The 24,713-nt window shown below is 39.9% G+C and overlaps 1 protein-coding gene across 2 annotated transcripts in view; it reads left to right on the forward strand.

Annotated features, from left to right (window-relative positions):
* The window catches only part of LOC117248279 (TBC1 domain family member 12-like), a 36,282-nt gene extending 11,985 nt beyond the window's left edge, over nucleotides 1-24,297 (forward strand). Inside the window, exons 1-13 of one of the 2 annotated variants that reach the window (XM_078176198.1) lie at nucleotides 11,752-11,837; nucleotides 11,935-12,069; nucleotides 12,490-12,614; nucleotides 14,212-14,294; nucleotides 14,556-14,673; nucleotides 14,768-14,874; nucleotides 15,163-15,246; nucleotides 15,446-15,540; nucleotides 15,890-15,961; nucleotides 18,066-18,194; nucleotides 18,291-18,400; nucleotides 18,602-18,860; nucleotides 19,166-24,297. In XM_078176198.1, the coding sequence (XP_078032324.1) occupies nucleotides 12,058-12,069; nucleotides 12,490-12,614; nucleotides 14,212-14,294; nucleotides 14,556-14,673; nucleotides 14,768-14,874; nucleotides 15,163-15,246; nucleotides 15,446-15,540; nucleotides 15,890-15,961; nucleotides 18,066-18,194; nucleotides 18,291-18,400; nucleotides 18,602-18,860; nucleotides 19,166-19,237 (1,266 nt within the window). In that variant the 5' untranslated portion in view covers nucleotides 11,752-11,837; nucleotides 11,935-12,057 and the 3' untranslated portion in view covers nucleotides 19,238-24,297. Of the gene's footprint in view, nucleotides 1-2,796; nucleotides 2,933-11,751; nucleotides 11,838-11,934; nucleotides 12,070-12,489; nucleotides 12,615-14,211; nucleotides 14,295-14,555; nucleotides 14,674-14,767; nucleotides 14,875-15,162; nucleotides 15,247-15,445; nucleotides 15,541-15,889; nucleotides 15,962-18,065; nucleotides 18,195-18,290; nucleotides 18,401-18,601; nucleotides 18,861-19,165 lie in introns of those variants that run through there. The other variant, XM_033613214.2, reaches the window with a different exon arrangement.
* The last annotated feature ends 416 nt before the right edge of the window (nucleotides 24,298-24,713 follow it).

Below are 24,713 nucleotides of genomic sequence, written 5' to 3' on the forward strand. Positions count from 1 at the left end.
TATCTAGAGCCAGTGTTTGGTTTGTCCATTCAAGGCTACTGTAGAAACAACATGGATATCCATGGAAAAGGACCTGTTCCTTATGTAAATTTAAATGTAAATGTAATTTTAGAGTAACGAAAACACAATGGTTCCTATTTTCAGGTGATTTTAAACTAATGAAAACTGAATATTATATTCCATTTCTGCCAATAGAGGACACACTGAAACTTCAAAGTATAACTAATGAAGTTTGTCATGGTGTGTGGCATCACCTGTAACGTATGGTGTTGGGTCTATATCAGTGTAATTTTGCTTCTCAAGGATGCAACTATAACTTTCGTTATTGATTAGTCTGCAGATTATTTTTTCCAATGACCTAATTTATTCTCTGGTTTATGAAAAGTCAGAAAATCCAGAAAATTGCATCACATTTTCCTGGAACACAAGGTGACATCTACATAATCAAATAGCTTGTTTTGACTAACAAAATACAAAACCGAAAGTTACTCTACATTTACTATCATAGAAGAAGCAAATGTTCACAGATGAAAAGCAGTCCATCCAAAACTTTGTCCGTACACTGGAAGCACATTTTTCCTGAAAAGGCTCTCCATTCTTTTAAACAATTTTAATCTAAGTGTTAAATCTATACAAAGTAAGGGAGACAGAGGACAGAAAACACATTTGTGAGAGTGTGAGATAAAATGGTGCAGTTCACATCAGAGGCTGGGTAAAAAGGAAAGGAACTGCTCGAAAGTAACAGTAACATAAAATGATATAGCATATTCATGTGAATTTCCGAAATGCTTATTGTGCTATAAAGACGCCCAAGTGTTGGAAGGCTAGAAAGCGCTTGTTCTGACACTTGACTGGGTTCTCACACACACACACACACACACACACACACACACAGACAAACAAACACTTCAGAGTGAAGAAAGTTGAGCGTGCAGAGAGAGGAGGAATAATATTTGCTTGGCTGTCTGCTTAGGTCACAGTCTTATGTGTGTGTGAGAGTGTGTGCGTCCACTTCCTTTTTATAATTCCTTCAGTTCCTCTCCCTCCTTCCCTCTTTCTCTTGCCACCAGCGGACCAGCGAACGCTGAAACGAATGTAAAACTGTTGATCTGGCAGCTTTTTTTTCTTTCTCCAGCGTCACTTCAAAAACTGCTGCAACTGCACGACTGTGGTCAGAATGATGATGAGGGATTAATTCACCACATTACGCCTTTACTCTTTGGAACTGCATTCCTTCCCTCATTTGTTTTTGAGGAACCTAATTACCTTTTTTCTGCAGCTTTTGAGTTTGACCTTTTGAAATTGAATCACAGAAAAACGTTGTCTTATTCTTAAGGTCTTGTTTCTTTAGAAGAGGGCATTCATGCTTTATTTTACAGGTACATAATTTATTTGTTATTGCCTAGGAACTTACCTGGAAAGAATATATGCAGTTTGGAATTAACTAGAGAATAATATAGACATGTCCTGGCAGTGCGGATATATGATAAGTACCCACTTCTTTATCAGAGTTTCTTTCATAATTCCAAAAAGTTTTATGTTCCAATGTTTCCAAACACTAAAAACAAACAAACACAAAGGCCGGTAACCAAACAGACACTGACATAAGAAAGGAAGTTATGTGGTAACAATAATGTGGTTGGCATTAGTACAAGGCAGCAATTACAGATGCACTGTACCAAACCATCAGACCCTTGTCAAGGTTAGGTTGCTCCATCCAAATCTGTCCCATTCTTCTTTTTCTTTAAGATTATTTTTTATTATTTTTTGCGTTTATGTGACAGGACAGAGTTAAGTCTGAAAGAGGGAAAGAGAGGGGATGACATGCAGCAAAGGGCCATGAACTGGAATCGCACCCACAGCCTTTGCGGCAAGGACACTGCCTTTGTACGTGGGGAAACCCACCCTAACCACTGAGCCACTGGGCACCCCTGTCCTATTGTTCTTCAGCTTCATCATTTCTCTAGTTCAGTCTTTTCAAAATCTTTACGTTTTTGTCCCCAAGAAGACTCTTGTATCTGACATTTTGAAGAATATGGAAATTATATAGTTACAGTAAGTGGTTGGGAAGACTTTGCACATCGACTAGTTGTTGTATACAATAATGTAGAAATGCTGATTTATTTATTGGAAACCTTGTTCCTTACCTTGGCTTTACAAAAAAAAAAATCTAAAAGGGATACTTTGCCAATTCATCCAGCACTGCTTGGCTATAATGTCATAATGTGAAATGAAGCGGGCGCCATACTGTTTCCTGTGTTGTAAAAACGGAGGCTGAAAAAAATGAGATGAAATGGTAAAATTAAGCAGTGTTGACCACCATATTGTGGAAAAACAGCCACTCGACCACTGATGGTAAAGTGCAGCCAGGTGAAGCTGCAGATGTCAGGATTTGAGTTTCAGTCTGGCCTGCAGCATACGGAAAGTTTTGTGGGCCTGAGTTTTTCTGCCCACTGTTGTTGAAGAGACACTTTTTGGATTATTGCTTTTATGTTACGATTTGTGGCTTCCTGTGTGGAGACGGCTTCCTGTAGCGATAATATCATCCACAACAGAATTACAGTTGGACAAACAGGGAGGATGTGCAACATCCATCTCAGTTTGGATGGGACCCTGCTGCACACATGCTTTGTGGATTTAAATCAGTTTTTTTATATCAACATTTTATTCAGTGAGACTTAAAGTATATATGAAAGTTCCATGAAAGATGTTATAGTCATGAGTTCAGTTCTCTTTAAATTGAAGAATATAGTGAGCAGATCAGCAGCAATAATGTTTTTTCTGTCTCCCTTTCAGGAGCCTGTTTTCTAGGAAATCCAAAGAGCCCAAGGCGTCGTCCCACAATGCAACAGGGTGGCGACTGTTTGGCAAAACAGCAGCCAGAGAGGATGCTCCACCTACAGACCCCAACTCCACATCGCCCACACAGCAGGTTGGCTCTTTAAACACTCTGACATTATCCCCATTATCTTGCCTGGCACAGGAACATTTCAGGGTTTTATAGTTTGTGAAAGTCTGAACAGAGGCGGAGGAGTTTTTTCCAGTGTAGTGCTCCTCAAGTATTGGATGGGCTTGAAACTCGTCTGGATAAATCATCAGTGCAAAAGATGATCAACTGTGTTGGAAAAGATCTGGTTCTTTGATACACTGTGGACATAAAAACTAAAGGACTGAGGTTAATTACAACTCCCAAGGTGCACTTGAGTAAGAAGCATTCAATCATTTTAGAGTTTAAATTAAATCAGTTTCATACTCTGGGGTTAGTTTTGGTTGAATTTTGAAATTACAGCCCTTGTTTTGTTGCCAACTGCAATGACTATGTTTACATGCACACCAATATTTCACTATTATCATATATGACAATATTCTGGATTAGACACTGGTCATATAAGGCTTTTTTTCCGAACGTAGCATTTTCCTTTTAAGATTTTGAATATGTTGATATTATTTGGGTTTTAGGAACATTGCTTGGACATGTCTACAGCACATTCAGAACACGTGTCTCAATTGGGGTATTTACCGCAATATGTGACACTGCCTCTTGCCTGTTTCTGGTCAGCTGTGTGTGTCGTACACAAACCAACTCGCCAGCAGTTTGCAAGGCTGAGTCAGAGATGCATGTCCAAAAGAAAAGCCCACATTTCTGGTTGGAAGGTGAAACACATCTACTTTAATCATTATGAAAGACTTTGATATCAACAGGTTTGATATCAGCAGTAGGAAACTAATGCCCCTTTTACACTGCCTGTTCAAGCCAGGAATATTGCGCCGTTATGCTGCCTTGCCATTCTGTATATAAGGTACGATTGCAGAAAGGGGGGACAGAGTTGTCTCACTTTTAATCCACCATGGGAGGTAGTAACAGTGCTGAAACAGCGTATGTATAAACAGGACAGCCAGCAGGACAAGTGAGTTGTTATGTGTGTGACCCAAGCAGCTAATAGCAGTTAGCAGCTAACTCAAAAATAAAGAACAGCAACAGAAAATGTCCGCAAATTGGGAAAACAATGACATTCGGGAGCTCCTTATCCTCTTAAGTTGAGGATGAGATTAGCCGCCATACAACAGAGATGGTAAATTGTTATAGCCATATTAATGCCATCGTTATTGTTTATAAAGGAGTCCTGGCGTGTATGCTATATGTCACACAAGAGGCTGACGCTGTTGTGTTAAACGTTAAGCCCATCTTGGCTCTTTTGTTTCTGCGATGCCAGCATGCTATGTAAAATCACGGACTGAAGTGGAATGATGCTGCCGTCGTTTGGTTCTGTTTAAAAATGCAGAGGTAGTATAAAGAAGGGACTTGGTAACGACCCTATAGCGTGAAAGGCTTTTTAAAAATTTTATTTTGGCACAAGCAGCTCCAGCTGTTCCACTTTTGCATATTTTGATTTGATAAATGTCATGTTAGGGCACGTTAATCAGAGTATGCACAGCTGCACGTGTACTGGAGCATTGGTGGAATATTCACTTTTATTAGCCATGTAAACAGCTTAGTAAGGCAAGGCAAGGCAATTTTATTGACATAGCACCATTCATACACAAGGCAATTCAATGTGCTTTACAAGAGAAATACGTTAAGATAAAACATTAAAGGAACAATAGATCATTAAAAACAAAAGCTAAAAGCAAGAAAAACAGTGCAGAAAATGCATTTAAAAAGCAAACATAAAGCAAAAGCAACAGCAGACAAATATAAAAGCAATAGCTACAGATTATCCTAACAATAAGTTACATATCTAGTTCACTGGTAAGCTGCAGTAAATAGTAATGTTTTAAGCCCTGATTTAAATGAGTTGACGGTTTCAGCCGACCTCAGATATTCTGGAAGTTTGTTCCACAGGCGGGGAGCATAGAAACTAAAGGCTGCTTCACCTTGTTTGGTTTTGATCCTGGGAACACTGAGTAAACTTGTTCCAGATGATCTGAGGGGTCTGGATGCTTCATAACGTACAAGTATATCAGAGATGTATTTAGGCCCGAGACCATTTAGTGCTTTATAGACAAGTAACAAGATTTTAAAGTCTATCCTTTGACACACAGGAAGCCAGTGCAGTGATTTAAGCACTGGTGTAATGTGCTCCACTCTCTTGGTGTTGGTGAGGACTCTGGCAGCAGCGTTCTGGACGAGCTGCAGTTGTCTGATTGATTTTTTACTCAGGCCTGTGAAGACACCGTTACAATAGTCCAGCCTGCTGAAAATGAAAGCATGAATAAGTTTTTCTGTATCTTGTTTAGACAGAAATTCTTTTATTCTTGCTATGTTTTTAAGGTGGTAGTAGGTTGATTTAGTAATTGTCTTAATGTGACTATTGAAATTTAGGTCTGAGTCCAGAACTACACCAAGATTTTTGGCTTGATTTGTAGGTTTTAGCGTCATGGCGCCAAGGTGAGCACTGACTATTGCTCTTTGTTCTTTGGGGCCAAAAACACCTATCTCAGTTTTTTCTGTGTTTAGTTGTAGAAAATTCTGGCACATCCACGTATTGATTTCGTCAAGGCACTTATTTAGTAGATCCAGGGGACTGTAGTCATCTGGTGACACTGTTATGTAAAGTTGTGTGTCATCTGCATAAGTATGGTAGGAGATGTTATGATATTCCATAATCTGAGCAAGAGGGAGCATATAGTTGTTGAACAGAAGAGGCCCAAGAATGGACCCTTGAGGAACTCCACATGTAATCTTTGTTCGCACAGATTCATAATTGCCAAGTGACACAAAGAAATCCCTGTCTTGTAAATAAGATTTAAACCAATTTAGCACAGTGCCAGAAAGTCCCACAAACTTTTCTAGTCTGTCGAGCAGTATCTTATGGTCAACTGTGTCGAATGCAGCACTGAGGTCCAGTAATACCAGAACCGAAATCTTTGATGCATCACTGCTCAGATGAATGTCATTTAAAACTTTTACAAGTGCAGTCTCAGTGATGTGCTCGAAATCCAGACTGAAAGGCATCAAAGGAATTATTTTGCTCCAAGAAGGTGTTAAGTTACTGAAAAACAACCTTTTCAATGATCTTTCCTAAAAATGGTAGGTTTGATATGGGCCTGTAGTTATTTATTACTGAGGCATCCAGATTAGGCTTTTTTAAGAGAGGTTTAATGACTGCAGTTTTCAGGGCCGTTGGAAAAAGGCCTGACTGAAGAGAACAGTTGACTATCTGTAGTATATCTGATGCTATGCAGTTAAAAACATCTTTAAAAAAGCTTGTAGGCAGAGTGTCAAGGCAGCAGGTAGTCAGGTAGACCTAAGGTTTCTAACTATGTCTGTCAAAGAAGCATAATTTAATGGGTGAAAAAGTGCCAGATTAACTGGAGTAGTCTTATGAGGCACAGGTGAAATAGCCACTGTGTTGGAGTTACAGACTTTCTGTCTTATCTTGTCTATGAAAAAAGAAGCAAAGTCATTGCATGCCTTGGTGGATAGCAGTTCAGGAGGGACTGACGCTGATGGGTTTGTCAGTCTGTCAACAACAGTAAATAAAGTCCGTGCATTGTTGTTATTTTTGTTGATAATCTCAGAGAAAAAGGACTGCTGCGCCCTCTTTAGTTCCAAGCTATAGATGTGCAGACTTTCCTTATAGATGTCATAATGAACCTGGAGTTTGGTTTTTCGCCACCTGCGTTCTGCTCTTCTGCATTCTCTTTTTTGAGCTTTTACCTGTGTGGCATTCCTCCATGGTGGTTTTTTCTTACCAGAGACAACTTTGACCTTCATGGGGGCAATATTGTCCATAATATTCATAGCTTTAGAGCTGAAACTATGAACCGGATCATTGACAGAGACTGAGGGCATAGTAGGAATATTGTCTTTTTTGGAATAAGGGCAAAACCTGAAATATTTTGTGCATTAAACATAGTCACTGGCAAAGCCTTCTGGATTTGTTACAGCTCTGATTTGTGCCTCTAACTGATCTACTTATTCTCCCTAGCAATGGTAGCTGAGGCTCATGGATAGTGTTGTATGTAGCTGACAGAAAAATAAAGCATCTCAGACGGTCATATTTTAAACCTGTAGTACTGGGTTATCTAGGTTATGTCCTATTTGAATTAACACTGAGGACTTTGTTAGAAGAAAACCTTTAAATGGAAATATCCTCCTAGAAACAATAGTGTCTGAACCAAAGGCTCCTCTCCTGTGAGACCCTGACAGAGATGGCTGACAAAAGCACTCATCATCACCCCTACACAGAAAACAGTAACGTAATAATGCTCACAAAATGAAGCATGGGTATAATAATAGATAATATTGTACAAAGCATTGTGTGCCAAGTCAGGGAGGAGGTTGCTATTATTTTCCAATAATGGAGGTCAGATAAGAATCAGCAGGGTTTCGTGGTTACAGTGTTATTGCAGTGCACATTCCCTGCACTAGCTTGATTTCTCTCACCCTGCTTTCCTGTGTAATTGTAAAAATGGCAAGAAAATGCGTGCTGAATCAAAGTGTTGTAATAACTGAATTATCGTTTAAGATGGCAAACAAGGAAAAATGACAAATGTTCTCTGGTTCCAGCTCCTCTGATGTGAGGATTTGCAGCTTTTCTCTATTTTTTTTTTTAAATCATAAACTGAGCAAGTTTGTGTTTTTAGATGGTTGGTTAGACAGAACATATTTGAAGATGTCAGACTGGGCTCTTAAGACTTATTGCGTGTGTGTTACACTTACGTTTGAGCGGGACTTTTAGCATAGTGGAAGATGAAGTCCAGATGCTGCATTGTATTTCTGCGTCACCAAAGAAGTTTCATCCTACAAACACATTTTGTCGTGAGATGTTTAATTGGTTGGCCTGATGCTGTGTGTGTTTGCTAGCCATATGCTCCAGAGGCTCCAGAGGCTAATGCTGTTAGCCTTTATCTGTTTACATACAACATGGTGGCTGGAATGAGACTGTAAAATGGATTTACTGTGTGTGTGTGTGTGTGTGTGTGTGTGTGTGTGTGTGTGTGTGAGTATATGTGGTCGCTAGGCAACTTCCACACACCGCCTGCAGCTGAGGATGCAGATTATTACTCCCCCCACCCCGTCCCATCCCCACACACCCCTACACACACACATGCACACAATTCAACCCTCTATCCTCCACTAGCTGCGTGATATAAGGCCCTGCCAGCAAGGACACACATACGCACTCAGACACACACAGCTGTTCCTCTCCTGTCATCTAGAGCAGGTGGTATCCTGCACACACACACACACACAGTGCAGCAGCAGCTTCCTTCTCTGTTGTTGAATTTAATTAGACAAACTTTGATTTTCATATCAGACAAACACTGAGAACTGTGTGGAAGCAGCTGTGTCACACACTCAGTAGTCCTTCAGATGGAGGCCTTGGCACAATCCCATCTTGCTAGAGTACTCTCGATGAAGACGGCAAATCCTAACTATCTATCTATTCCAGCTCCAGAGTGACTCTCTGAACCTACTGTGTTATGTGAAGGCAGGGGAGACAGACTAACATTGAGCTAACGTTGCCGTCTGACAGCCGTCGGCCTTTGCGCCCGCTCTGCTCACATGATGGCAGCCAGAGTCAGATGATTCATCAGGAAAGGAGCCGTCCAGATGTGGCTTGGCTTCAGTCAGTTGACACGTCAGACACAAAGCTGAGGAGGAGAAGAGGGAGGAGGAGGAACAGGAGAAGGAGGGCTTACTTCATTCAAACAGTTTTCTTTGAATTCAGTTTGTGCAGCAATGCAGGGCTCCGCTCAGAGACTCTGAAGGACAAACAGGGGTTACTTCCAAAAATTATAATCCTAACTGTCCTGCAGTTTGCAGACTTTGTACGTCTCAATGTGACTCCTCAGATCTTGTCCTAAATATAACACTCTCTATAGCCAAAAGTACGTTTGTAAACACTTTTACTTTGGTTTTTGTGTACATCTGGCCTGGGGTCAGGGTCAGGGATAACACTGGTCATACACTCTACAATTTGAGCCTCTTTCTGACCCGATACTTGAGCCGTCCGACTCATTTAATCTGAGCGAATTCAGATTCGTTGGGTATCTTTTGCCATTCACTGCACAGGGAGAGTGAAGACCGGTCATGGCCTGATCAACATCTCCCGACAGGCCGCGTTTGGATGAATTTCTTAAAATGTTAGACATTTTGGTTGGCTGTCTTCAGGCAACGCCATGAGTCAATTCCCCAAGATCATTGCCTTTTCTTCACACTCAATTCTACAGTGTAGCCTTTACACAGGTTGCTAACTTGCTAACTAACTTGTTACCTGGTGTATGTGTATGTTTGTGTGTAAGAGACAAAGAGAGGGAGATGGGGACAGATGTGGCTCTTTTCATACGTCTACCCGTGGCCCTGGAGCTTTCAAATGAAAATGTAGTGACAGTTTTCAATAGCCAAAACAGTCCAGAGGGGCCGATGGACCGTTTATCGTCTACTTTACACATACTGTGTGAGCACTCAGGTCATAGCTTAACAGCCGGACCACACATTAATTGTGACACAGTGTCTACAGGTCCTTAAAAAGTCCTAAAATGTCTTAAATTCAGTTTCGATGGGTCTTAAATATTTTCGGTAGCATTAGCGCGAAAATATCTCTAGCCTGACAGACCCAAGGACTGTTTTCAATCACTGGTTGAATTATTGCAATAATAAATAGCATTTATGACAGCGATGAGATTTTGTTTTCTTTTTACATTAAACACATTGAACTTAAACTCACCCAATTGTTGTCATTTTCCCTTACTGTTCCTTTTGTGTATGCCCTGCTGAACTTGGATACACTCAGATATTAAATATCAAGACACAAGCCAGAGACCCACAACAATGTAATAGCACGCTACATGACCTGATTCTCATTTACTAGAAGCTGAAAGTCTTTGGTACATGGCTGTTTTTCATAATTTGGTCCAGTCTCCATAGTTGGGCGCCCCATTTCCTAGGTTCCTAAGATTTCAACCTCTATCCCTTGTGGCTTGATTCTGAAGAGCCACTACCCAGTCAAGGGCACTCCAGAACCGAAGGTAGGGCCAAGCTGTGAATTGGGATTTGGCCTTTGTCTCTTCTGATGTGACAATGTCCCCCCGTGCAGAAAGCCAGCTGCATTAAGAAATGGTGTTCCCAGTTTGGTGTGAAAGAACCTGACTGGCCTGCGGAGAGGCCTGACCTTAACCCTGTCCAGCACCTCTCAGATGAACTGGAGCACAGACTGTGAGTCAGACCTGATCACCAACATCAGTGATGGACCTCACTGATGCTCTCGTGGCTGAATGGGAACGAATCCCTGCAGCCATTATTTCGTGGAAAGACTGAAACCAGAAGAGTGGCGACTGTTAAAGCAGCACATTAAGGCCCGTAGAATGAGAATGAGATGCTCAGCCACTGTATCAGATGTTGCTGTGATGTTGGGGGGTCTGCACACTTTTGGCCATGTAATGTAAACTGTTTAAATGTTGCAGATTTGATTGTAAAAACCATTTAATCTCATGTAGGTTGTTCATTCATCAGTAAATTGTCAACTGGCCCCACTGCTTTCCGGCCACCTTCCCCCTCATGGCAATAATAAAAGTGATTTTTCTCTCCGCTTTCAACCATCTGCCCGATGATAAACTCTGAAATCTGAATGTCCACAGTATTTTTACTGATCATTAACAGAGCAGCTTTCCTGGTGCAGTTTACTGCATCAGTCACGTGATTTTACACATATGACTTTAACTTCATAGTGAAACTGATGACAAAGCAGCACCAGTTGAATTTTCCAGCCTCAGAGTCAGAGAGTGAGCTCTGTCTCCCTCTGCTGGTGGTGCTCTAAAATCAGTGTATAAAAGGCTTGTTGTCTTGTTGACCCACAGCTGTCCCTCCCGTGAATGAACTGTTTATTGTGCATTGCTTCGACCGTTAGACCTCAAATATATGCAAGCACTCGCTCACACATGGACACAAACATTGACATTCATTAAGCAGCCTAGATAGGCCACATGCACGTACACACATGCACTGAGAAGCAAAGTTACTACATACATGCTTGGTAGCTTTGATGGTGCAAGTGTGAGTGTACACATGCGTACACACCCTCAAATGGAGATTTATTCAGACTGTCTGCAGAGCCTGTCCTCCAACAAACCAACAGCTTCTCTTTGTGCCAAAGCGGATGAACAATCACCCTGTTCATGAGTGTGTGTGTGTGTGTGTGTGTGTGTGTGTGGGCTTGTTGCATAGCTGTTTGCAGATTGTGGTTCGATAACGTCCCTATTGTTAGTGTTTACATAAGATAACAAAATGTTTTGAAGAATTGAATTTATTTTAATTTAAATTATTTTAAACAGCTGCGGCACTTGACAAAGTCTAATCACAATGTTTACTAGTAGCTTCGCATCACATGATCTTTCTCTGCAGGTGCAGTTTACCAAGCTGTCATTGAACTGTGGGTGTTAAAAATGAAAAATTCCCACGATTTTAAAGAGTTCTCGTCCACATTGGCTAAAAAGTCAAGCTTGATCAAGTGCATGCTTGATCTTGGAAACAACAGTTAGCAAAAAAACCTCACCACAATGTCATTTTAGTAGCTTATCGGAAAGATTCTTAAAGGAAAACTTCACCCATAAGACCTAAGAAAACAGCAAACATATGGATTTACTGATTGACTAGAAACGACATTTAACAGCAAAACTAAATCAAACATCTGTGCCGTATAATCCAAGTTTCATTTATGCATGCATACACATGCATTTACGCTAAAACATAACTATTTAAAACTGAAAGTGAAACTTATCTTTGCTCTTTTTAAAGCCAGACTCCGATACTAAGGCAAAAATACATGTGTTTGGGAAGTATTGAGCGTACGACTGGATAAATGAGACTTGGATTGTACTGCGCAAGTTGGGTGAGTTTGTAAATGGATGTTTCGATATAGTTTTGCTGTTGTTAAACATCATTTCTAATTAATCTATAAATTAATATCTTCTCTGTTTTTCATGGAGGCATGTGAGAAAAATGGGTGAAGTGTTTCTTTAAGGTGCACAGAAAATATGGAAATTCAAACGTCCACAATGCCATGACAACTTGGTAAACACCATCTACTGAAGCTCATGTGATGCAATAAAATGGTCCTCCTGGTAAGTTGTTTGGGTCAAAATAGAAAAGGTAAATTGTGGAAATGAAAGCCTGACTAAAAACATTTACTGCTGCTGGCATCAATTCAGATTCAGCAACACTGATTTTCTGGGACGGATGAAGCACATTTCCTTGTAATGAAGATAAAATGATGACATTGTTCAGGCTTTGACAGGCTGCCATTTTCTAAGAGGGCTCATGGAGTCTGTTAGCATGTTTTAAAATAAGGTGTTCACATTTTACTGTCCAGTACATCAGCAGATACTAATTCATCTACGAATGCAGACAGAAAACTTGCACTTTAGCTTTTCAGAAAGGCAGATTAAAGATACCCTTAGAAAAGCTTATGGAACGTAATCTAGGTTAGAGTTGCAGGATTTTGGCTCTCAATAACAGCCTCTGTGTTTGTTTAACATCCACAGGAGGACGAGGGAAAGGACTCGGATGTGTCCATGTGTCCTCAGCTTCCCTCAGCGACAGGAAGGAGGAAGAACCTGGAGTTTGAGCCTCTCTCCACCACAGCTCTCATCCTGGAGGACCGGCCAGCGTGAGTACCAGTTAGATTTACATGTGGAGCTGTAATAGCATCTTTCACTGGTCCAGTCTGAGAAAATGTGACTGATGGTGGTTTCATATTGATTTGAATATGATATGATGTTTTTAATTGGGGCGCAAACAAATACGGACCTTATTAGTTATATTATTCTTGTTAATGTAAAGGCTTTATTGCAGACTTTTAAATACTACATATACTTTTACACCCTGATTACAATAAAACAAGTTTATAGACACACAAGCAGCCCCTCATGAAGCTGTATTGGTTAAAAGTACAAAATCTTTGGTCAGATATTCTGTTATTCTAACCTCTAGTGGGGGTGGGGGTTTTCTGCGTGTGGCACCAGAGGCCACGTTGTTAGCTCAGTTAAATTATTTTTTTCTCTGTATGGTTACCATTGTAGAACATTTCAATCATTAATTGAATGTTTCAAACTGAAAAAAAAAGAAATCAAACATTCCCTTGCTTCAACCTCACAGTTGTGGCAATTTCTTGTTTTTCTTAAATCAAAATGCAAAACTCCCGCACCCCTGAGAGCTGACAGGTGCGGAGGAGAAGACCGTGGCCTGATTATCATAGAACAAAAAAACTCCTGCACAGCGTCTGCAAATGCAGTAATAGGGCATTTATTGTGAACAAGAACAATGTTTTGGTACAGAGACCTTCATCAGGTTGTCAAGACAGTGTGCAGGAGTTCTTTGTCTCCTTGTTTTTCTAATTTAAAGCAAATTTAATATCTTTGTTTTTGAAGTGTTGGACTCTGGGAAATTATGATAATTATTTTCACAGTTTTCTGAGATTTGATAGACCAAACAAATAAACAATTTATCCTGAAAATAACTGTCAGCTTAGCTAGAGTAGTCTGTGAGCTTGACATTTAGCATGGTGTAAGTTCAGCCTGTTTTCTCCCAGTATGTTGAACGCCCAGCAGTCATAAAGATGCTGAATGTTCTCTTTATAGAATAGATTTTCTAATGCAAACAAACCAGCTTCTAGTCTCAGGTGTAAATCCTGATATGCAGCCACTCTGTGTGCTGTAAATTTAAAATAATTCAGATTTTAGTAACTTAAAATCAGGTTGAAAAGCAGTGTTTTGCTGCCCTCTCTAGTTAAAAGTTTCAGGCCTCTTTTATCTCTGATTTCACCCAGTATCAGATCACGCTATAGGGCTGCTACAAAGTCCCTTCATTATGCCACCTTTGTATTTTTACACAGAACCAAACAATGCCAGCATTATGCCGCCGCAGTGTATGATTTCAGACAGCGTGCTGGCATCGTGGAAGCAGAAGAGGCATGACACAACAGCGCCAGCCTCTAATGTGACATACAACATATGCTTTAGCAGAGTTCCATAAACAATAACAATGTCATAACATGGCAATGATAATCATTTACTGTCACTGTTATGTGGTGGCTGATCTCGTCCTCTGTTCGGAGGGTAAGGAGCTCCTGGATCTCATTGTTTTCCCAATTTCTTCTTGAAGTACACCTGATTTTTTTGGGATGTAAAGTACTCTTTAAAGTGTAAAGTGGTTGATTGCTTGTTTCCCTGACTGTCTTTTTGACTGACACATTTTCTCTCTTTCAGGAACTTACCTGCCAAATCTTTGGAGGAAACTCAGAGACACAAAATGGAGTACGAGGAGATGGTGGCAGGAGCAAAGAGAAGAGGTAGACACACACAAACAGCAAGTGAGCTAAGAGCTCACTGTAATGGGTGTCTAAAATTACCCCTTTACCGCACTTGCCAAAACAAAACAAAGAGTTTGTTGGCAAGAACAATTTTCCACACTTTATTTGATGCAGAGCCATTGCTATGCTTTGATTTGATTGGCTCAGGCAGATATACAGTGGCCAGCAGGGACAAAGTTAGTCAACGTGAAGATTAAAGGCAAAATGCTCACTCAGTCTTTGTCTCTATTCCTCCCTCAGAGATGAAGGAAGCTCAGAGGAAAAAGCGTCAGATGAAGGAGAGACATAGACAAGAGGACAGCATCTCTAACGCCATGGTGGTCTGGAACAACGAGATCCTGCCGCACTGGGACACCATGTACGTCTCCACAGTCCTCTGTGTGTGTTGTGTACACAGTGTGTGTTGTGCAGCGTGTTTATTTTGCTCATGGTGCCTGTGTGTGTGTGTATAGGAAGGGAACGAGGCGGGTCAGGGAGCTCTGGTGGCAGGGACTTCCTCCCAGTGTGAGAGGAAGAGTGTGGAGCCTCGCCATCGGCAACGAGCTCAACATCACACCAGGTACAAACTTGCACACATTAAATACATTTTTGTTAAAGTCAGCGAATCCCAAATACAGACCCAAGTTAACAGTGCATTTATCTATGAATGTAATGTACCAAAGCCTGGTATATCCTGTTCTTCTTAGAGCTCCACTGTTGTTAAAAAACTATTAAAAACACATCAGTTAGCTGCACTGGCCGACGTGTATCTTCATCACTATGAACACAGACACAATAACTGTCATATCTGTGCCACGGATCTGAGGTTAAAACCTGACTCATAGTTTGTGTTTTTCTCTCCGTGCAGAGCTGTATGAGATCTTCCTGTCCAGAGCCAAAGAGAAGTGGAGGAGTTACAGTGAAACCAGTTCAGTCAACGACAGTGAGAGCGGTATGTCACACAGCACCAGTCTGAACTCTAAAAGCTGAAACATCACAGTAAAAACTCTTAGACATAAATATAGTCATATACGGTATATATATTCAGGTCTTAAATAAGCTCTCTGTGGTGCAGTCAACTGAAAACCATGAACAGTTATTTCAACTTAAATAACACGCTGCAATGTTTTGCTTGTGTGTTTTCCTGTTAGACGGAGGAGCATCTCTGGCTGACAGGGAGTCCAGTCTGGACCTCATCAAACTAGACATTTCCAGAACTTTCCCCTCTCTCTTCATCTTCCAGAAGGTATTTGATCTCTGAACAGACACAGTGCAAGAGGAGTGTCTGTGTGCTCATGTATTTCTATCATTGTGAGGACAAGTTAGTTTTAGAGCTTAAGTCATTTTGTCTGGCTGTCACCATCTGACAGTTAAAGGACCACACTGTGTGCGTACAACTTACATCACTGACAACTATTTCCCAATTCGTGAAAGCGGTGTCGTTTTAGTTCATTGTCATGTTATTTGTGTCTCATCTACCTTCACCATCTCTCTTTTATTTCCTACTTTGTATGAATCTTCGCTCCATTCATCCTGCTGTTCCTCCTCCATCTGTTTGTCTCTAAATCTTAACACCCTCTCTTTTCTCTCTGCAGGGCGGTCCCTACCACGACCTCCTCCACAGTGTACTGGGGGCGTACACCTGTTACAGACCTGACATTGGCTATGTGAGTTTGCTTTTTCTTCCACCATCAAAGAACCCTGTTTACAGACAGAATTGTGTTAGATGTTATCCCGCATGGTTCGAAATAGTTTGCTTATGTTTGTCTTTTCACAATGTGACATTTGGTGTCTCATATTCAGGGCTGGGTGTTGTTTTGATACTAGTGGTGATACAATACCTGTGCTTTGGTACTGATCCCACAATACTATTATTTTCAAAACATATTTAACCAGGGGTCTGCAACCCTTACTATCAAAAGAGCCATTTTTGACAAAAAAATAAATAAATGCCGCAATTTATATTTGTGTCATATATTGATGGCAACACAGGGTATGTAATCTACATTAGCTAAATGAGCATTCACTAATATGTTTTACAACAAAGTAGCTCTACAGTGGGCTTTTTATGATTATTTGGTACTGAGACTTTGCAGCATTAGTGGCAAAAGCAAACAAATCTGTCCACTTGGTATGAAATTCTCTGTTTTCCTCTGAGACATTTTCTTTTTTTGGATTTGGAATCAATAGCTACCATCACTAAGGAGACTCAAGCTTAACCATCGTTCTTGAGATTCAGCAAATTTCAGGAAAAGGCGCCAGGCCGTAGACATATGACGCACATAGTAGACGAGATGTTAAAACATTTATTTTTATTCAGCGTCTAAGCTACACATTCATGAGTTTGGAAAATGTAAGAATCACTTAAGGCGTACAGCAATGATAAATTAAATTTAACTGGTGAAAAATAACTGATTTCCATATAATTTTTTCTCAAAGCCACAGGGACTCACTGGATGAGGGCTACAGAGCTGCATGTGCCTCCTGAGCCGCAGGTTGCCTACCCCTGTACTTAACTGAAGTCTCAAATGTTAAATATTCTCTAAACACAAGCAGACTTACTTTGCTTACATAAAATGGTCTAAGAAAGTGGTAAAATTATGATTTAAATCAGCAACTTTGTTGTTAAAAATACATAAACAAGATTATAAATCTGACCAGACATTTAATGCCATCTTTCAAGAAATATTTAGGTTAGATATGTAACCTAAATTATATTTAATCCAAAATGTTGTTGAGATGGTTGCAGTACATCTCAAACAGGCTTAATTATCAGTTGGAAGCTACTTGGGCTTTAGTTTCTGAAAGAAATAACATAAGGCAAACTGACAGGAGGGGTTTTTCAGTTGGGACGTGCTTTCTTCAGTCCTCAAAGAATAAAAATTGTAAAACAAAGACGACTACCTCAGAATGTGACGGTTAAATGTCATCATTAATATACACAGTGTTTGGATTTTATTCAGGAGCATTAATAGAGCTCACTTTGCAAATTTTTTGGGGCCCAATAAAATGTCTACTGTGAGTCTGTTCCGCTCCTGTCCAGGGGGTAAGGAGCACAACATAAAAGTTAACAGGCCGTTCCCTCCCTAGTCCCAAAATCAAAGTCTCAACACTGAATGTAGTGCAAGTAGATCCATTTATTAATACAAATAGTGAAATTCAGATAGTAAACTGAGGCCAAAACAACAAACAAAAGAATCTCCTCAAAAGTACTGGCTAACAGGAAGACATTTCCTAAACCCAGCCCTTCAGGGTACATCAGAACAGGAGCAAACAGTACAAAAAAAACTGGCAACTCACGCCTGCAGCTTACAAACATTTGCACAGATACTTACAGACCCAACTAGGGCACCAGGCCTGACAAAGTCTCACAGATTTATCACACAAAGGAACTAAAGAAGCGTTTGTAGGCCGAGGAGAGAGCCGAGGCGCTGCTGTCACTGGGCTGCTGGGAACCGAGGCATTTTGAAAGACAGGATGTTGTGAGTGGATCAATCAGCAAAAGACAATCCCCAGGCCAAACACATGAATGCAGCCAGCCAGAAGGAGACAGCTTTAGGTTGATGATCAAGATCTTCACAAGAACAGAGCACACACTCTCACAGAAACTCAGGAAATGGCAAAATATATTCAGGGTCGTAACAGAATCGTGTCAGTATTTCAAAACTGAATGCCATCTTATAATCCTTGACACAGAAGCACACATTAATACACACACTCACATTCTGTCTTTGATGCTGATGTGGAGTCTGTGTTTTGGTGATGTTTCAGGTCCAGGGCATGTCATTCATTGCTGCTGTGCTGATCCTCAACCTGGAGGAGGCTGAAGCCTTCATCACCTTCGCCAACCTGCTCAATAAACCCTGTCAGATGGCCTTCTTTAGAGTCGACCACGAACTGGTACACAAACACAAAAAGACTCAATAACTGTTATTCATTTTTGTTCACTCGTGACCCCGTCCTTCATCTTCTCTTTACTCTCTCTGTCTGTGTCAGATGTTGAAGTATTTTGCAGCCTTTGAGGTTTTCTTTGAGGAGAATCTGCCTCGTCTCTTCAACCACTTCCAAACCAACAACCTGACCCCTGACCTCTATCTGATCGACTGGTGAGTTATTAAACACTCCATTTTCTGTCTAGTACGCTGCTGATGTTTATGTGGGCATTCATGAGTTTGTATTTCAGCTCACCTTTTTCTCCTCTAATTGAATTGCCACCTTTCTTTCTAGTTTTTGCTCCTATTTTATGATTTTACACTACTTCCGTGTACTTGTTAAGTAAAGGTATTTTTTTGTGCGTCTCTGTGCAGGATCTTCACTCTGTACAGTAAGTCTCTCCCTCTGGACGTGGCGTGTCGGGTGTGGGATGTCTTCTGCCGGGACGGGGAGGAGAGCTTGTTTCGGACGGGGCTGGGTATCCTGCGTCTGTTCGAGGACGTCCTACTCCAGATGGACTTCATCCACATCGCTCAGTTTCTTACGCGCCTGCCGGAGGACCTGCAGTCGCACACTCTCTTCACTGCCATGGCCAACACTCACATGATCAGCAGGAACCGCCGCTGGGCTCAGGTTAGCATCATACTAAGGGTGCTGTCAGGCCTAGAGTTTTCTTGCTTTGGTCCGAATCAGGGACTAATTGTGTTACACAGTTGGATAATGGCAGAGAGTTGGTTCGTGTTCTCACGGCAGCATTTACAAGTGGACCAGATCAAATGTCTTGTGTGAGAACGCTGCTCTTGATTGGTCACTTAGGGGGCAAACAAACTTTAGTTCAAGGTAACCAAACAGGGCAGGTGCGAAAGAACCCTAAAACTTCAGGGCTCAAATCGTTTAAACTGAAAAGCAATGATTCATTCTTCTCTGTTTTCTCGCAGGTGTTTTCTGCATTGATGAAGGACGGAAATAAAGAGATGGACAAAAACACCAGCCCGGCTTTGAGAAGCTAACACTAGCTAACCTTGATGCTAACGCCATCTTTCTTCAAACTAATCATCGAGCTGTGAAGGTTGAAGCTGGTGCTAGCCAGCCATGAGAGGCTAACTGCAAAGCTTGAAGCTTCGTAGCCTGAAACTTCCACTCCAGAGGCGTCGCTACGGAGCTTGAAGTGAACATGAGCCAGCTGTGAAGGTGGGAGCTGAACTTTTTGGGCCACAGACGAGCTGCTAGCCTGAGCATCCAGTCAGGTGAAGGAGAAGTCTGTGCTGGAACCAGAGCGGGAACCCAAAGTGGTTGGTTAGTTCTAAACTTCAGCAGCCATTGTCAGTATTTCACCAGACAGATTTTGGAGACTGGTTGTTTGAGCAGCAGTGTCACTAATCCACCAGCCTAAAGCTGGAATATTAAAACTGACTTTCAGATGATATTCTGTGTTATTTCCTCTGCCGGCTGGGAGGGAAAAGTCACCCGCTTGTGGAAATTCTGCCTCCCTGTCGGGACTTTAAACACCACTAACACTGAGCATTGCGCCCTGTGTAATTCTCAAAGACTCAAATTCTAATTTTCGGTGCTAATGATTTTCTAAAGGCTTCAAAATGACCTCTGTGGTTTAATTATTAATTATTATGTAGGTCCTTGTGGTTTAAGTTCACACTATTTAATTTGCTGCATATTTTTTAGCTTGAACTCTGGATCTAAAAAATGATGGGAATCTGCAGTAGCATGGCTGATGCTAATATACTAGCTGATAAATTAGGCTCCCACTTTAACCACCTAGCTTTTTAAAAATGTTCATCTGTAGGCAAATAAAACAGAATACGGGACATTTGGGTGGGAAGAAAACATTTTGTACAATGTAGTCTTTCTAGCAATTATTAAGGAATCAAATAATACACATCTCATCAGTGATCCTAATCAAGTACGAGCAGATGATGACTAAATATTTTGTGATTTTGATGTTTTTACAGGAAGTCAATTATTCCATGGTCCACTGGGCTCAAGACGTCTTTTCTACACGTGTTAAATACTTTATCCTTAATATCAAAATCAAACTGTTAATGTGCAAAAAGTTAGTGATGGTGGATATATGAATCCACTGTCATTGTTAGTGTTCAACTGGACAGATTTTAGATGTTAGTTCTGCTGGTAATTCATCAACATGAATTCATAAAAGGTGGATTCATATCCAAAAGGAGCTAAAAAGACAAAAGTATTTGCTTTTGATCATGTTTTTTGGGTCAGAAATATAGCAGTGTGAGGCTGTTGCAGTTCAATCAGTGTTCCAAGGATCCAGATTTACCCTCAGAGCACTTTATACATGCAGCACTGAAGCTACAACATGAACACTGGCTGTCAGAGGTGCAAAACTACACTGAGCGAGCTCAAATAGATTAACAGGGCATTAAGTGCCTCATTGTTTCCTCTGTCAGCGGTTAGAGGGAATCAAACTAGACGACCAAGATTGCCAATTAGAGCAGATTAGGTAGGAACATTTAGGTAAAACATCATGCAGATATAGGAGCAGCAATACCGTCTTGGCTTTTTAGCTTTTACTAGTTTCAGCTTGAGAATGAAGCTTTTTAGTCTTTGCAGCAGAACTTTGCTCACTTGTTCTAAAAAGAAGTTTATATTGAGGAACAGTGCTTCAAGAAAGCCTGCACACGTTACAGCATTTCCATACAAGGAAGTTAGTTTTGCGAATTTTTTTTGAACATAATATCTTCCTCTTAAACTTCAGATTTTGTCTCAACATAACATAAACTTTCCTCCATTGGTATGTTTAGTTCAGAGTCTGCTGCTGACCTGACTTCACATGCTGATATACTGCCCCCAACAGCGGTTTTGATAATTGATTAACAGTAGAATTCTCTGAATCCAGTTTCGTAATTGTTTAAATTAAATTTTGCACTATTGGATGGACAAAGCAAGACATCTCTGGACATTGTTTTGTGAAATTTGACATTTTTAAAAATGTTTTCTGACATTTTATAAATGAAATAAATAAGAATTATGCAATTATCGGTTGCTAATTATTTTTCAGATTAACTGTTTGCAAGGAAAATGTAAGAAAATCATACCAAATGTGAAAAACAGTTAATGAGAACACAAAATAATGTCCTCAAGTTGCTTGTTTTGTTTGGCCAACAGTTCAAAACCCAAAAATATTCAGTTGAATATCACAGAATCTTAAAAAAAAAAAACCCTACAAAAATATTAATATTTGAGAGTTTGGAAACAGCAGCGTTGTTATATTTTTGCTTAAAAATGGAGTAAGAACAGTTACAGATGAACTGTTTTTACAACAGGAACCGTTTTCTGATTATTTTCTCAATAATTGATTAATCAATAATGAAAATAATCTTAACTTCTAAGGACACACTCTGTATGAACATACGTGGGGTAGCTATCATGTGCCAGTAAAAACAAGTACTTAAATGCTTTAAAGTATTAACTGCAGCAACATAGCTAAACTTATCTCTCCGTGCTAGAAGCCCTCAGTGATCCCACATGTTAAAATCTGGATTATAATCTCAGAGACAGTTCGTCACCCTGTTGGGTCTCACGGCCTGTTGAAGTGCTTTACCGTCTCCGCTCTGTCACTTTGTGTCCAACACTCCTTTGATTTACACACACTATAAATGTAACCTTCACCTCCATTTCATCCCTACCTCTCGACAACCTGTCAGCACACCCACACACACACTACTGATGGCGAATACTTTCCACTTACCCACCAGCAAATGAGCAGGCCTTAAAAACGTGGACCAAGCAGCCACTACACTCACAGTGTGAACTACCGTGTCGACTGCAGCTCTTTTCCCTGAACTCACCGGAGATGATGAGGCAGTAGAAACAGGAGAGGGTTTTATTTTTATGTAAACATGTTAATCTGGTCATTAAGTTTCTTTTCAGTTTGTGAAAACTATCTAGATCTCCCTAATTTTAGTAGTGAGTGAATACAGTGAGAGACCTCCAGGTTGCCTCTCTTCTGGTGAGTTTTTCTGCATCGTACTAACGTCACACCAATTGACTCCACGAATAAGGGTTTGTTGTTGTACATCAACCAACCAGAAGCCAGTATGCGTGTGCCCAGTGTTTTTTCTTTGTGGGAGGGGATTAAACTCATCATCCAGCCATGTTGTATGTGTTGATGGTCGTATGAACGAACTGCTAAACGCTGCGTTCATTGAATCACATTCAGTGGAGGTGATTTATATGTATACTTTTTTTGTTTCAAACTGCTTTATGTTCCTTTACAAAACTACAAAATTCCTACAAATTCTCACACCTCATATCCTCTCTCATCTATTTAGGAATTTGACCAAAGTGTTAACGAAGCACTTGACCATAAAAGATAGAGACTGGGAATTAAGTCAGAATCACAATGAGTTTTTCCCAGACTGAGTTAGCAATACAGGTGTTGGAAGCGGCTTGATTTCATGCAGTTAAACATACATAATAGTAACATGCATCATCCAGTGCATGTCTATCAAAGAGCATCAGCTACATGTCCAAAAAAGTTGAAGGCTTTCTCTCACATCACTTTGATTCCTCTGTTACAAATGGCACTTCCTCTAAAAACACCTCCAGTGGATCTACACACTCCTGTCTTAGGTAACAATAATCAATCAGTGAAGGCAAGATTAACTAATTAGCACTTTGTGATCATGAGCTGTTTTTTATTTCTTTTACAGGTACACTAATTATACTGAGTGCACTGACGCTCCGTAATGAACTTTGAGTGAAATGCAGAGAAACAAACGTAATGAAGTCATTTCCCATTAAGATAATGTCAGTTTAAAAGGTAATAGTTTCACAATAATAAACATGTTTCTTCTCCAGGTTTCCATTCATCCATTTTAAATATGTTTTTCTTTTAAAATCTGGTGTCCTAACACAAACCAGGTGTGACCAATATGACTCTGTGGTTGGTTTTTGTATGAAAACACTTTCTGAATTCTTATTTTCAACACATCTGAGTGTTTTTTTTTAATGGCTTGATGGACTGTTATTGATTTTCAGTTTGTCTCATGGATCCTGAGCAGGTTTTCTAATCCTAAAAAATATTCTCAAAATCAATTTGCAACAAAATAAACAATAATGTTTAATTTCGTTGATTTTAGGTTGGTTTTGACCAAAATCAAGCTTAAAATCTAAAACTGGAAAACAAATAAACTTGTAACATGAATTCCTTTGTGATAATCGTAACATTTTATTTTAAGGCCTTTTTTTTAAGAAGATATTTTTAGATTGATACTGTCAATTGGTACGGTTTTATTCCAGTATTAATGTGTATGATACACTGTCTGAATGTCATGTCAATTAATTACAAATAATTGTTTTTCTGAAAATCCGTTCAAAGTGCGTCTAAATCAGTTTTTAAATTAAAATGTTTAATTAAAAACAAAAAAATTAAGTTACACCACTAAGCAGATTTATCAAGTGTTTTTTTAAAAACTGTTTTCCAGTATCCATGCTCAGCAATGATTCTCGCTCATTCTGAGTGGACAAACTGGAATAAAACATCAGCTGTTGTTAGCGTGTACTTTTTAACACCTAATAAAACTACGTGCAATCCCAAACTAGACACACAGGTGTGTTGAAGATGAGAGAGGCTACTATCTGTGTGTTTGTACTCATCTTCACTCTTTTAGACTCCTCAACATGGAAGATAAAAGTGCAATATGAACTTGTTCTAAGGCAGGAGATACACTGACAGTAACTCAGTGTACGCACACAGAATCCTCACTCCAGATTATTGATGAAATGTTCAGAGAGCTGCAGAGGGAAGATGAGATGATGTGATATTACTCCCTCATATGTTCCATGTATTCCTTTTTTATTTAAGTTGCATGGTCGCTCTCGGTTGTATTTTATACTTTCATGTACATTCATTTAGCTTTTTATGTTTGTCTTATGTGTGTTTTATTGTTTTCTTGTTAAATTTCAGTGTACAGTTTTTTTGTTTTCATAATGCCTTACAGGTGATGTAAATAATCTGTAAAAATGTTCTTTCTTTTCATATAATGGCCACTAGTTGAATGTGTAAATAAATATCTCAGCAAACTGACTTCTGTGTGTCCTTCAAACCACAATTAAATTCATCTGCTGATGTCTACAACAAGTTACACTTTTAAACGGTAAAGGATTTTTCAACGACATGCTATACTATAATGTTTTTTCAATATTTTGGACGACATGCTATACTATGACCTTTTTTTTTCACTATTTTGAACGACATGCTATACTATGACATTTTTTCACTATTTTGAATGACATACTATGATGTTTTTTCACTATTTTGGACGACATGCTATACTATGACATTTTTTCATGATTTTGAACGACATGCTATACTATGACATTTCTTAATGATTTTGGACTATACTATGACGTTTTTTCACTATTTTGGACGCCATGCTATACTATGACCTTTTTTTCACGATTTTCAACGACATGCTATATATACTATGACTTTTTTTTCAC

The sequence above is a fragment of the Epinephelus lanceolatus genome, chromosome 17 (assembly GCF_041903045.1).
Source record: "Epinephelus lanceolatus isolate andai-2023 chromosome 17, ASM4190304v1, whole genome shotgun sequence".
Classification (NCBI taxonomy): Eukaryota; Metazoa; Chordata; class Actinopteri; order Perciformes; family Serranidae; genus Epinephelus; species Epinephelus lanceolatus.